Consider the following 13,165-nt stretch of genomic DNA (forward strand, 5'->3'; position numbering starts at 1 on the left):
CTACCTATTAAATTTATTTTGTCGTTACTCTAGAAATAAATTATTTTAAAACTTACAAAAAATTCAATAAAAATTTGTTGTAATATATTTTGTTCTTGTCTAATCATATATCTTGTATTTAAAATCATGAGATTTTATATCTAAATTAATTATAATGCCCCGTTGTGTCAACCATCCATTTACTGAACCAACAATCCGTTGAACCATTTCTTTATCGAGTTCCTCTTTAGACCCAAATTTAGTACGTATGTGAGTGATTGAACTATATTATTTGAAAAAAAAAAGATTTAAATTATATCATAAACACATTTTTGAACTATATTTTTATTTATTTATTTATTTATTTTATCTCATATACATCCATCACAAAAAAGCTACAATATTATAATAAATAATTTTTTTCAAATAATGGGTAATTGGGTATCCAAGTTTTTAATATTAAGTTTAATATGAACTGCCACCCCTTTTTACAGCCAACCAAAACTAAGACAAGAAACACACTTTCGGTGTTTTTCTGAGTCAGCTGATTTTGTGCAAAACCAAATAAAAAAAACTTCGTCTGAAACTTGCTTATTTTTGTATGGAATGATTCTTTCTACACTTGTTCAGCTCTATTTAAACCATTACCCAAGTTTCTTTATCCTGTATCTTCTGTAAACCCTTTGACTATTAGTAGCTGTACAGTGGAAGAACCAAAGAAAAAGTCTCGTTGGGGTTTGGATTGGAGAAGACGGATTGATGGATTCTCAAGTATTGGTTGCTCTTGGACTCTCACTCATAGGTGGCTTAAGTACATCCATAGGTCAGCCATTGAAAAATTATTTACCTCTGCAAATTTTGGAAATGGGTTATGTAAGTTATGTATAATTGTTTCAGTTGAGGCAGCCTGGGGCTTGTGTGTTGTTGGATTTCATAATTCGAATTGAAATGTAGACTTACATGTTCAGTTGTTGATGAATGAAAATTTATTTACAATATCGGGAACTGTTTCCACAATTTGTTTGATTTCAAATTGCTTTTACATTTGTGTTATGCATCAAAAGTTAGAATATATGAAAAATTTTGTTTTTGTAGGTTTAATTATTAGTTTAGAATATGAGTTTCAATATTCGGGGGCATTGCTTTTCTGTATGGCAGAATCTAGGGAACATGATTAACTATTCATCTGCACTTCTGGGTAAGGATAGTGGTTGTTTCCGGGGCAGGGTATGATACAGGATATTCCTCTCGAAGAAGAAACTACTGCACATAAGAAAATGCTTAACATTACAGGCGAATGGCATCTGGTTATTTGCCGTGGAACCAAAATTCGGTTGTTTACGGATGTTCTCAAAAGGATTGTTTGCATAGGAATAGGCTTACAAATAAGACTGGTGAAAGAATGGTCGGCTGCTCATATAGGGGTATATGTTTCTGGTACAGAAGTCAATGAGCTGACTGATCTCTGTGTTATGCAACTTGCATAACCTCTTTCTTGGCATTGCATGCCTGATTTCCAAGGTTTGATTCATGTTGCTTCCTTTTTTCTTAGCTTGATTTGGCGTTGCATGCCATGGTCAATTAGTCATATTAATCTGCTTTCTGATCCTCTGATGTATTTCAACTTCACCATTATATTCACATTCAAATAGGTATATGGTGCTTCTGAGTTCGTCTTAAATGGACAGTTATCCTTCAGGGTGATTTGACTGTGTGATTCATGAATGACATAAATTACTTGTTAGATTTATTTTAAACTATATCAGATGCAAAGTTGCTTACCTGCCATTGATATTGCAAGAGGCATATTCATATATGCTGTGCAGTTTGACATGAGCACATAAATTTGTGTAGTTTTAAGATGTAAACTTGCTTTTAACTTTACAAAAATTGTGATGAGATTGCATATTAAGGATTTTGTACACCTCTTGGAAATTAGAGTTTGTTGGGTGGATTAATCCAACTCCAAATGAAAGTTAAGGGAGTGATATGAAGATTCCACATAGTTCACTAGGGATGTGCGGCAGGGCTGCAGCGGAATGGGTTTGACACTTATAAAATCTCAAGTTAAAGATCCTCAGAAACTATGAAGTCTATACTTCTTGACCCAGTACCTAATCAGACTGAGTATTTCCTTCTGAAATTTGTACACAAAATGATGTGGTTTCTCCTCATTGGGTTTTTTGGCTATAGAAACAAAGATTAAGTGTGTAATTATTATGGATGAAGGATTATTGATGGGCATAATCACCTCCCAGTCTAACAATATGGCATAATTATTCTAGGACAGGCCTAGGCTAAGCTTATTCTGATGTTTTTCTCCATTCTAATCATCTTGAGCCAGCTGCTAGTTTGCTTCTCATGCAAATCTTATTGGCAAAACAGCTTGTTTCTGGTACTCAAAGTTTTGTCAGCTATCTGCAATGCAAAATTTAAGTTACATTAAACAAAAGAAAATTGATATTTGGCTCCAAAAGAGTTGAAGAGAGGTATGATGAGTTTTGCTAGTGATTGTCAGCTGAACCTTTATACTTGCCATATTACTGGCTGCATTTGTCCCTTACATGCCAGAAACTTAACATTGTAGGGGGGGCCTTTCAGTGCCTTGGATTAGCTATCATTGTAGGATGAAGCAAGTATTAGATTACATTTGGAGGTTTTCCTGGAACATTGGTAATGTGATCTGATTCTTAAAAAATCAAATTATATATGTGAAGCAAATTTTGCATGTGAAAGACTCTGAGTTGACTATGTGACTTCCCTAGGCCTTAAAAGTAGTTTCTTCCCTACCTTCCAGATGATTGATGATAAGCCTTTTAATTTTTTCAGTCATACAAAAGTTAAAATTTTTGGCAAGATTATGTCTACTTGTCTGGTAATTTTTCTATTTTGTTCTGAACAGAGAAACTATGTCGTCAAATGCGGCTTCCCTTTGTCCCTCGTCAAGTGCGATTCCTGTAACTTGATTTTGTGGAATTAATAAAGGAGCAACATTGTAAATATGGTCCATGAGCTACTGGCTCAGGGAGTAATGATAATCATTGCTCAATGAAGTCTAACTAAAAATGCTTCTGTTATTTCCACAATCAATCATTTGAAATGCCTAAACTTTATACAGACATCTTTAGAATTCATGGATTTGAAGCCCACAATTTCCGTGAGACAATCTTGGCAAAAAAATACTTTTTTCATTTTTCTTTTTCTTCTTCTTTTAAATTTTGGTAAGTAGACAAAGCAAACTCTACCAAATTGTAGACTACATTTGGAAAAAAAATATTAGTTATCCTGAAAAAGATACTGTTTGGATTAAGTTTTCTCAAATAATATTTCACTTGCATCATAAACACATTTCCCAACCTTTTTATCTCACATACATAACATCACAAAAGTGCTACAGTAATTATTCCAAATGATATTTCAAATAATAGTCTATCCAAACACAAATATTTGATGGCAAATAGAGTGGTTTCCTACTGCCAATCCTGTGTTTTTATTCATTTAGATTTTGTTTCATCTACTTGATTGCACCCAGGCATTGCAGTCATTTTTTTGCTAGTGCTGTGAATGGGTATGATCTATCCATAGTACTGCAGTTCGTTTATTTGATTGTGATAGGAAATTGTCTTAAACATGCATTGCCTCTCTTTCTCTGGGATTGTGTGCTGTAGTTTATGTGTTTTGTGACTACAACTCTCTATAAACTCACTACAATTTATAATGTCATGTTCTTGTCATACTCTTGCCATGTGGTAATAGAATTCATGTGGGTTTAGGTATGCCCATTGGGACATTTGCAGGATGCTTTTAAGTTTGGCTACTCCTGGTGATTTAGGCATAAAGAACTGATGATTCTTGTGTTGAAATAAGAAAACAATAAATGCAAAAGACTGCATAAGAAGAACTCTGACAAGGGGGTCATTGTTGTTAAAGTATCTTGATTTTGCTGTTTTGTTTATTTCTGGAGCTCATCTTCATTCTTTTGAGGATAAACTTCTGTTTTTGGGTATCTCTTTGCTAAGCTCCTATTTAAAGCAACATTTTGAACTGTGATGATCTAGTCTTTATCAAATGGCAAGGACCTTAGTACTAACTAGTTTTCATTTTTTCCAATTTTGATTTCACTTGTTTTAGGAAAATTTTGTGATATATTCCTTGTGACCTTGTACTCTATTGCCTCAATGTCAAACTGTGCATTTTAATTTGCAGCAAGAGCTCAAACTGTATACTATTTTGAAGAGCAAACTAGGAACCATGATTATTTAAGTCTAAATGAGTGGAGACAACACAAAACCTCTAACCTTTCCGCTAAAATAAAGATTTATTTGAAATGGAAACTGGTACTACTTTTTTAGTATGACCAGTAGGATATCTATTTTGAAATTGAGAAGGTCTTTATTTTCTTGTCTTCCATTTTTACTGTAGTAAGAAGTGACAGCCTGGAGGTCTATTGGGGAAGTTACAATGAATAATCTGTAGCTTGATTTGTTAAAATTTCCTTTACTAAAACGCCTGATGTGGTTTGCTTCTGCAGCTGCCATCTTTGATATTGACTTGTGAGCAACTGAAGTGCTATTGTTGGTAGTCCATTGTTAATCTAACTATTTTCCGTTTACTGGACAGGTGCACTGTTTGTGGTTGTGAATCAGGCTCCAAATGTGAAGATGCTTGGGCTTTTACAGGTAATGATTAGCTGCTACTATTTTCTTAAGGAAAATTGGTTGTCATTTTGTCTCTCATGGTTATGATTCTCGGTTGAGCAATTCTTGTTAAACTTGCTGCATATGGATTCCTTGTATGATTGATTATAATACATTGGAAATGCACATTAACATACATAATGTTTTCAAATTCTTAATTTGTTACTTCTTTATTTTCTTTAGTTTTCCTGAGTCATTTATGAAATTAAAATGGCATACTTGTGATCTCTGTGCAGGGTTTTGCTGCAGGTCTTATGTTGAGCATATCATTCCTGGATTTGGCCCATAATGCTATGAACTCTATTGGTTTCTTAAGGGGAAACCTCTGGGTAAGCTATCACCTAATGATTGTCTTCTCTTTCCTTGTTTCACAAAAATTATTTAAGTTAATAATTGTTACCCCATTTGTTGCTCTTAGTTCTTTGCAGGTGTAATATTCTTTGCAATTGTTTCTGGTTTCATCCCAGAACCTACACTTGCTCCAAGTTCAGATGTGAAAAGCAGTAAGGTAAGGTATTCTCTCCTAAAGTTTTCTAGTGGCATTTTTCATTCTAAAGTTTTCTAGTGCAACTGGTGTGTTTGGAAATTCATTTTAATACATAATATATTTTGCTTGCAAACAGAAAAATGGGGATGAAGGGGGCAAGGATATAATGAAAAAGCACCGACGCCAAGTCTTGTTTAGTGGCATTGTTACAGCAATAGGTCAGTCTGCTGTGTATTTTTGTTCACTTTGACTGAAGATTTCCTTAGCATATTTGTTTGCACGGCTTTCTGCGTGAATGCATTCAATTATGCCAGCTGGTTGCACCACAACTGTTTCCTTTGTTTGGCTTTTAGTGTGCGAGCTTACTGTTGACAGAAGACATGATTTGAATGAACTTATGATGGTCTGAAACATTTTTAAATACCATGAGTGCCTTTCGGGATTTGTTCACTCCCAAACTGTTGGAGAAGCATTTCTTAAGGAAAAATATTTTGCTATTTAGTGGCTCTTTTTGGTCACGGAGGCTGCTAATTCGTGTATTAATGATATCAATTTTGATAGCTTGGTTGTTTGATTGGACCTCAAATGATAAGGCCACACTGACAGAGAAATGGTTTTTCTCCCAAGAAAATTTGAATGTGCACAAAGGGTGGTTAGAAAATTCATTTCAGTATCACAATTGAAGCAATGCTGGATTTAGGTTGGCTTAGCAGTTAATTGGACAATTATGGACTTGCATCTCATAGCCAGGTGAGACTTAGTATCTTCTAAGTGTGTTTCTAACTATGGACATTATGAGACCAAGCATTCGTATATTAAATTGCAGTATAAGCAGTAAGGAGAACTGCACATTTAATTAGGTGGTCTACATACATGACAACATGATGAAGTATTGTGGAGGAATTTAGTCTCCGCCCCCCCCCCCCCCCCAAAAAACACAAAAGAAAAAAGCAAAACAACAAAGACAATGCTGGTAACAAGCTTCACTAACATATTGGAGGGGTGCAACCTGGGCATAATGTGGGTTTTGCATTGTCTCATTTTTTTTAAATTGAAAAAGAGGTTTGACTTTTATGTTTGTTGGAACACAGTTTAATTTTTGTAATCTCCGTCATGTAAATAAGGTACATTCTCATGTAAAGATGAAAGGCAAAGACAGGCAACTTGGTACTTGTACACTTTCTGTGAAAACAACCATGCACTATTCTCACTGTTTTATTTCAAGTCAACAATTGATGGGGTCAAAAGTTTCCTATTTATGCTAACTCCAACTACACTTTTAAGGGTACCCATGTGTTGTTTTATGTAGGTCTGCTAATCTACTATAAAGCAGTTGATTCTCTCTCTCTCTCTCTCACACAAAGATTGTATATACCACTCATGATTATCATCAGAACTTAAAAATCCTTGAAAGTATGATTTTACTTAATTGGGTGTATCATCTGAAGCTGAAAACCTAATTAGTGAAAACCTCAAGATGACATTGTGGTGTTTGGATGATTCTCCATCATTACCGAAAAACTTGTGTCTTCTTGTTGACCCCTCATTTAGTTGCATCTTATAGTTAAGTCAATGAAGCAGACAAACAACATTGCCCTTTTCTTGGATAAATATACATGAAGAGTTGTTCTTTTGTACCTCTAATCTTAAATGGTGAAGTATTCTACAGCATTTTCTTTTGTCATTGATCTATTGTGATTAAGTAGTACCAGTAGTTTGAGACTTCCATTCTTTGTGTCACTGTTAAAACAATAAGTTATCCTCTTGGAGGTTAGCCATGTATTCATAAATGTCTCAATTGGGAGTTGCAGTAATCCTTCACATCAAATCTCTCACTGAAAGTTCCTGGTTCTGGTATATCTGTTGGTTATAAATGGGAAGATTCAGTTTTATTTCTTTCTTTCTCTCTGTAAATAGGAATTAGCTTGCACAATTTTCCAGAGGGAATGGCAGTCTTTCTTGGATCAATCAAGGTACATTTGCTGCTGGATTATACGTTTTTTTTTTTTAATGATTGACTTCTTTCCTGAAAGATCAGTTGATACATATCAATTTTGTTATCTTTTGTATGTTTTCTTAGGGTCTTCGAGTTGGTCTAAATCTGGCTCTTGCTATTGCATTGCACAATATTCCGGAGGTACTTACATGTGTTGCTCATGCTGATTCTTTACTTTGTTTGATACTAGATTTGCTTGAAAAGCAATCCATAGAATCTTCTGAACGTGTGTCACTAAAACAAGTTCATTTGGCGATTTATCTGTGATACTAATCTCCCACTAATGCTTTCTTTTATTGACTCTATTGATGATATTTCCCATGAGTAAGCGAGCTTATGTCTATAACGGACTATCATACGTATGCCAAACAATCTCTGCTTCAAAGAAAGGCTAATAGTGAAATTTGAAGCTTCTGTGGATAGTTCTCATGTCTCACTGCATTCAGGAAAATGATATGGAGCGAAGCTACTTCCTAAGCTACCTGTAAAAGTCATTGTCGATGCAGTAGATGTTTATCTTCAATGTAAATAGAACACAAACTGAGGAGCTACTCACTGATCCTAATGAAAGCTTATGATTGTACTGCCATTAGGATCCTTATTGATAAGGTTGATGATAGCTAACACCAGTCCACGCTGCTACTGATGCATGCTGAAGTGACACGGAGTTTTGTTGGTGCTTTTAGTAATAGAAATGTTTTTAATTTCCTAGTTGCAGTGATTCGATTTGATTTTTGATGTCATCAAAATATATTAATGTTTGTCTTCAAAACAAATCTTTCGTTGCCAGTTGGTGGATTTAGTGTCTGTCTTTCCATTTTCCAAGCTGCTTGTGTGATACAATAATGACGTGGCATATCATGCTGCCTGTTGGTTTTGCTTCTGCTGTTCTAATATCCATACTGCTTTTTAAACATACATGCTCTAGACTTCGAATGAAGTTATGTTAGTCTCTCAAATCTATCATGTTGTGTTGTTGTGGATGTGTTTGGTACACATTATCAACACACTTCGGACAGATATATCTGGTGAAAACAAATTCTAAATTAGGTGATGTCAACAAATGAATTTGCCAAATTTAAATTGAACTGGTACTTTAGCTTGAGCAACCTAAAGTCAGACAAAAGCCCATGAGTTTGGATTTGATATAGGAGTAGATGTAACAATATTTCTCACTTCCTTTTGTTGAAACTGATGGTATATCCTAATATGATGTCCTTAAAATGTCATTTCTGCTTTCCAAACTGAGGTTTTCAATTTTCATTTCCATTGGCAGAAATATGCTTTTAGTAGTGTGATTACCTGCATAGCCATGTTTCATTAGTAAAACACAACACTGTCTTAAAGTTGTCTCTTGGGCCCTGTACTATTTTCTCGGATGGTATCGTGTCTGATTGTCTATCACATGTTTTGCCTATAATATGTGAAATATTATACATCTGAGAGTTTAGAAGTTGATGTTTTCACCCTTAACCTTTGTATATTTTGCACTGAGGGCTTGTTTTTTTGTTTCTTGTTTTGTTTTGTTTTGTGTTAGAAGAGATTGGATTCCTCCACTTACAGGTTTTTTAACTTAGAATACTGCATGACATTGCCTAGGCTGCATACCTTCCCCATCACCCCCTAATTTTGGAATTAGTTCCCTTTGATTATGCTTAACATGCGTTAAGACCTAACTTTGTAAATTATTGCAGCAGACCCTCAACCAAAAAACAAAAATGATTGCAATTGCATCACCGCAACCCAAAAGAGGTTGGCTATCGCATCCAAATAGAAAAATGATATGTTTTATAAGTTGAGTCCAAGTAGTTAGTTAGTAAAGGAAACAAAAGCTTACTAGTAATTAGGGAAAAAGCAAGCACATCACAAGGTGCTAGCAACCAGGAAAATATGGACATAAAGAATTGGGCTTGAAGGAAAGAGGAACACACCAAAGAAAGTGGAGAGAGAAGATAATGGCAAGAAATCCAAATATTTTCTATAAATTATGCTTGGAGTGATATAGAATTTTGTTTGTTTGGGCTTTAGTTTATGCTACTTCTCATGGCATCAGTTTGGGTTAGTTTCGGAATTCCCAACGAGTTGTAATCAAACAAATGGGTCCTTCTCATTGACGGTGGTACCTACTTATCATGGGAAGGTGTTGTGCTTGTGCCAGCTGTTTGGCTGTTGGGCTGTTGTGCCCTATCAATGAGGTCTTGGCTTTGCCACTGCCCATGAAACTCATTTTTTTACTCCAAAGTGGACCTTTTTTTGTTTCAATTCTGCTGTGGCAGGAACATATCAAATTGGGTCAAACAATCCTTTATCTAATTCAGTTTTTTAGGGTAGTTTTCATTCCTTACCAGCAGATGCTTGTTAAGATGTAAATTATGATCTTCCATTTTTGGACCTGTAAGCAATTGAAAAAAGGGTTTCCTAAATTACTTGATTATATTGATTCTTTTGTGGTTCTGATGACTATATGAAAGTTACCATTGTTAAATAACTATCTAGTTTCCAGCAATTCTACTCAACCTCTAACTGCAGGAAATTACAGGTTTCGTCTCTTTCATACTGAACACTTGTTCAAAATTCTGCAATTTGTTGAAAGCCCCTACTCAATCCTTTAGAAGTCACTTGGTCACATAGTAGTTCTCTGGAAGATGGGGCAGGACCTTGTTTTGAAGATCCTAATAGGCCATACCCATTAAACCATCCATGATTCAGGATTTTTCTTGTAATCTGCCTTCATATGTTTTTAACAAACTGCAACATTAAAATTTCCATATTCTGAAATATGGTATTTGTGAAATTTGTTAGAGATGTTCATATTGTTATAATTTATGTAATGTGAATTTGTTCATTAGGTCACATAGACACAATTTCTTATTGCAGGCTAACAGTTTGTCTCAATATTAAAAGGATTTTACATTGGAGTTTTAGCTTGTGCTCTGAAGACAAATACTTAGGAATGACAAAATTTGGGTTTTGGATTCTAGCATGATAAATCATGGGCTGAACACTGGGGTTGCATGTTGTATCTGCCTATTCTGTAAGTGATGCAACCATGTAGTATTCTCAAGATTGATACAGTGATCCTATTACCCTATTAGCAAGAATTTTACCAGATCTTGGCAGTACTTGGTCATGGAAAGTATTAGTCTGTGCTCAAAATACTTGAATAGTACACAAAATTTAAAAGAACTAAAATTTGGAAAGATAAAACCCAAAAGAAAGAGTAAAGCTGCGTGAAAGAATATCATTAATGTTTCTTGGCACTGGACTCTCTGTCTCTCTCAAAAAATGAAAGAGGGAAAATATTGGGAAGGGTGGTATTGATGTATCTGTACTAACCTAAGAAAGCATAATTTTCTCACTTTAATCAAAGGATTCTGAATTCATTCTTTTCTATTTTTACAGGGTGTTGCAGTTGCACTTCCAGTTTATTTTGCAACACATAGGTAAGATGACTGAATGTGAACATTATGGTTTTATTTTAGAAATGGCAGATAAAAGAGATTGCTAGTTTCTCAAATGCATACTTCTATGTCATTAGTATAATCCTTGGAATTCTGTCATTTCTGTTTAAGTTGCATAGTTTTGTCTTAAATTCAGCAAATGGAAGGCATTCAAACTGGCTACTCTTTCTGGCTTCGCAGAGCCTCTTGGTGTAATTATTGTAGGTTGGTTCCGTTCTTGTTTGTGAATTGATTAATTTAATAATTTTCTCTTCTGAAGTAGCAGAGGAGTTAAGACATTAGAAGTTTCTTACCTTTTAGCTTAGTGCAGCTTACTTATTCCCTAGCAGCTTAAATCCTGAAGTTTTGGAGGGTCTTCTTGGATCAGGTTCTTATGCTGTTCCTGGAGTATTTTTAACTGGTTGAGGGATGACATGTGATTACCATCTAGCATCATTATTTTCTGTTAATTCTTGTTATTGCAGTAGGGGGAGTGATGGCCTTTCTTACCTTGCATGAGATGCTGCCTTTGGCATTTGACTATGCAGGGCAAAAGCAAGCTGTTAAAGCTGTGTTCTTTGGGATGGCGTTCATGTCTGCCAGGTAACAAAGTTTACTATTAAGACTAAAAGCATTCTGAAAGGATAGCTACTAGACCTTGTTTACTTATAATGTTCCTTTAGTTTTGCTCCTGTTTTGAAATTGTCAGAATTCTCGTGTGACAATTCAGTTATACTTGTCTAGACAATAGAGAAGAATCTTAACAAATTGTTAACAAGTCTAAAAAGGAACAAATAGTTAGACGGAAATACTGATTCTAAATGACTGGAAAAGAGATAATAAAGTTGCACAAGATTCAAGGATTTGCATGCCTTTATTTGTCTTAGCTTTTGATTTTGACATCCTCTTTCGGTATGTGTTCCTTGCATTAATAGAAGATATGATATAAATGTCTCCACCTCTCTTAGCTCTTGCTTTAGACACTAACTTCATGGAGCTATTTATTGCTTTGGTCCAAGCTCTGGTAATGCCTCTTGCTTAAATTAGATTGTAAAGTAATTGTCAAAAAATGAAACATGCAATTATGCAAAGTTCTCAAAACATGGTTTGCCTTTGTTCCATTTGTCCTATTATGATCCTCCGTTAGAAGGCATTTGAAGCTTTAAAGTGCCCAGAAACACTGTATGGCCAAAGCCTATGGGATTTCTATGGATGATTTCCCCTTGTGGCACTGTAGACATTAGGATGGCACTGTTAGCTTCTGGTTTGCGTGTCCCAAAATCTAAGTAACAAACATAAAAAGAGATAATAAGTCATGCATTGAAGAAATAAAAGACTTGCATATTGATAACATCTTCCAGAGATGGTTAACCAGAAATTACTGTAGAAAACTTTAATTCACTTATTTCTGGATTTTTTTAATCTTCTATGTATCCTGCTTATACATCATTTTGAAAGTCCCCTTCGGTATATTACATAGATCATCTTTTAATTCTTATATTGCAGCCTGTATTTTCTTGAGATCAGCTTGCCAAAAGACATGAGTTTGTAGCAGTTCATGTGTAAACTTTGTCAGCTCTTTCACAACACTTTCTATACTAAGTTGTTGGCAGAGGAGGCCCCTTTAACAGTATAATGACATAAACTGGATTATTGGGAATACGGCACACAATTGCTGAATTGCTGTTGCACATAATATGAAGTGTTTTGCGGAGAACGTTTGGACCGTAAGAGAGTAGCGGCACTGTAGGGAATTGTGCTTCATTGATCACTGTTTATTCGAATGCTTGTACAAGCGAGTACAATGCCCTGAAATAACTAGTGCATATCTCGATCAACTTTGCTCTGCTTATGAGAGCCTTAGATGTACGTTCAGGAGATTTACCTGGAATCAATTGTTCCCCATAATAGACATGGAACGGAAAGTGTATTTAGCCTCGTCTTATTTCTGCATTTTCCAGGTAGTTCGCATTGATTATTTTAGCTGATTTAGATTTCATTTTGAATCATTTGGGTTTTTTTTTTGGTTGGTGTTGTAATATGTGTTATCGGTTGCTTTTACATCTAGGTTCTAGATTTTTTAATGGCAAAAAAATGTTGAATGTAGAATTTATCTAATAATAGCTTTGATTAATTTTGAATGATTACTCTTTTGCTAATTCTGAAGCAATTGAGAACTACTGAACAATCCAAAGGACTGGATGAATTACCTCGACTAGTTTCTGCAATGCAATTAGGATGATAGAAATAAACGTGAATTGGGGATTAATATTAGGCCTAATTGTTCAATAAATTATATTGAAAGAAAAAATAAATCAGGAACTTAGGCGAGGAAATTATCATTGAAAATATTGACTAAAAAGTGCTAAACGGTTGCCTAGCTGCCAATGTGGTTGACATGTACCGTTCAGACCTATGATGGTAGGTTTTTTTCCCCTTATACTTGATTTGTATTTATATAAATTAGACTTTGCAAAGCATTTTGGGACAACTGCGCAACCGATAATCTGTGCCCCACGGATAAGCCACGAGGAAAGTCCAATTTTCATTAAACATCATAAATGAG

The 13,165-nt window shown here is 34.9% G+C and overlaps 1 protein-coding gene across 1 annotated transcript; it reads left to right on the top strand.

Moving 5' to 3' along the window:
* The first annotated feature begins 469 nt into the window (after positions 1-469).
* Positions 470-12,608, top strand: LOC113701610 (zinc transporter ZTP29). Its single transcript, XM_072053792.1, has 12 exons — positions 470-802; positions 4,600-4,658; positions 4,913-5,005; positions 5,095-5,184; positions 5,300-5,381; positions 7,081-7,136; positions 7,244-7,300; positions 10,562-10,602; positions 10,757-10,824; positions 10,931-10,987; positions 11,085-11,202; positions 12,106-12,608. The coding sequence occupies exons 1-12, from the start codon at positions 739-741 to the stop codon at positions 12,149-12,151; spliced, it is 831 nt and encodes a 276-aa protein (XP_071909893.1). The 5' UTR covers positions 470-738; the 3' UTR covers positions 12,152-12,608.
* Positions 12,609-13,165: the final 557 nt, after the last annotated feature.

The sequence above is a fragment of the Coffea arabica genome, chromosome 1e (genome assembly GCF_036785885.1).
Source record: "Coffea arabica cultivar ET-39 chromosome 1e, Coffea Arabica ET-39 HiFi, whole genome shotgun sequence".
Taxonomy (NCBI): domain Eukaryota; kingdom Viridiplantae; phylum Streptophyta; class Magnoliopsida; order Gentianales; family Rubiaceae; genus Coffea; species Coffea arabica.

Excerpts from the sequence above, each read along its gene's own strand:
- LOC113701610 (XM_072053792.1), top strand. The coding sequence starts at position 739 with ATGGATTCTCAAGTATTGGTTGCTCTTGGACTCTCACTCATAGGTGGC. Across the intron at positions 5,006-5,094 it reads TCTTAAGGGGAAACCTCTGG|TTCTTTGCAGGTGTAATATT; the intron begins GTAAGCTATCAC and ends TGTTGCTCTTAG. Across the intron at positions 10,603-10,756 it reads GTTTATTTTGCAACACATAG|CAAATGGAAGGCATTCAAAC; the intron begins GTAAGATGACTG and ends TCTTAAATTCAG.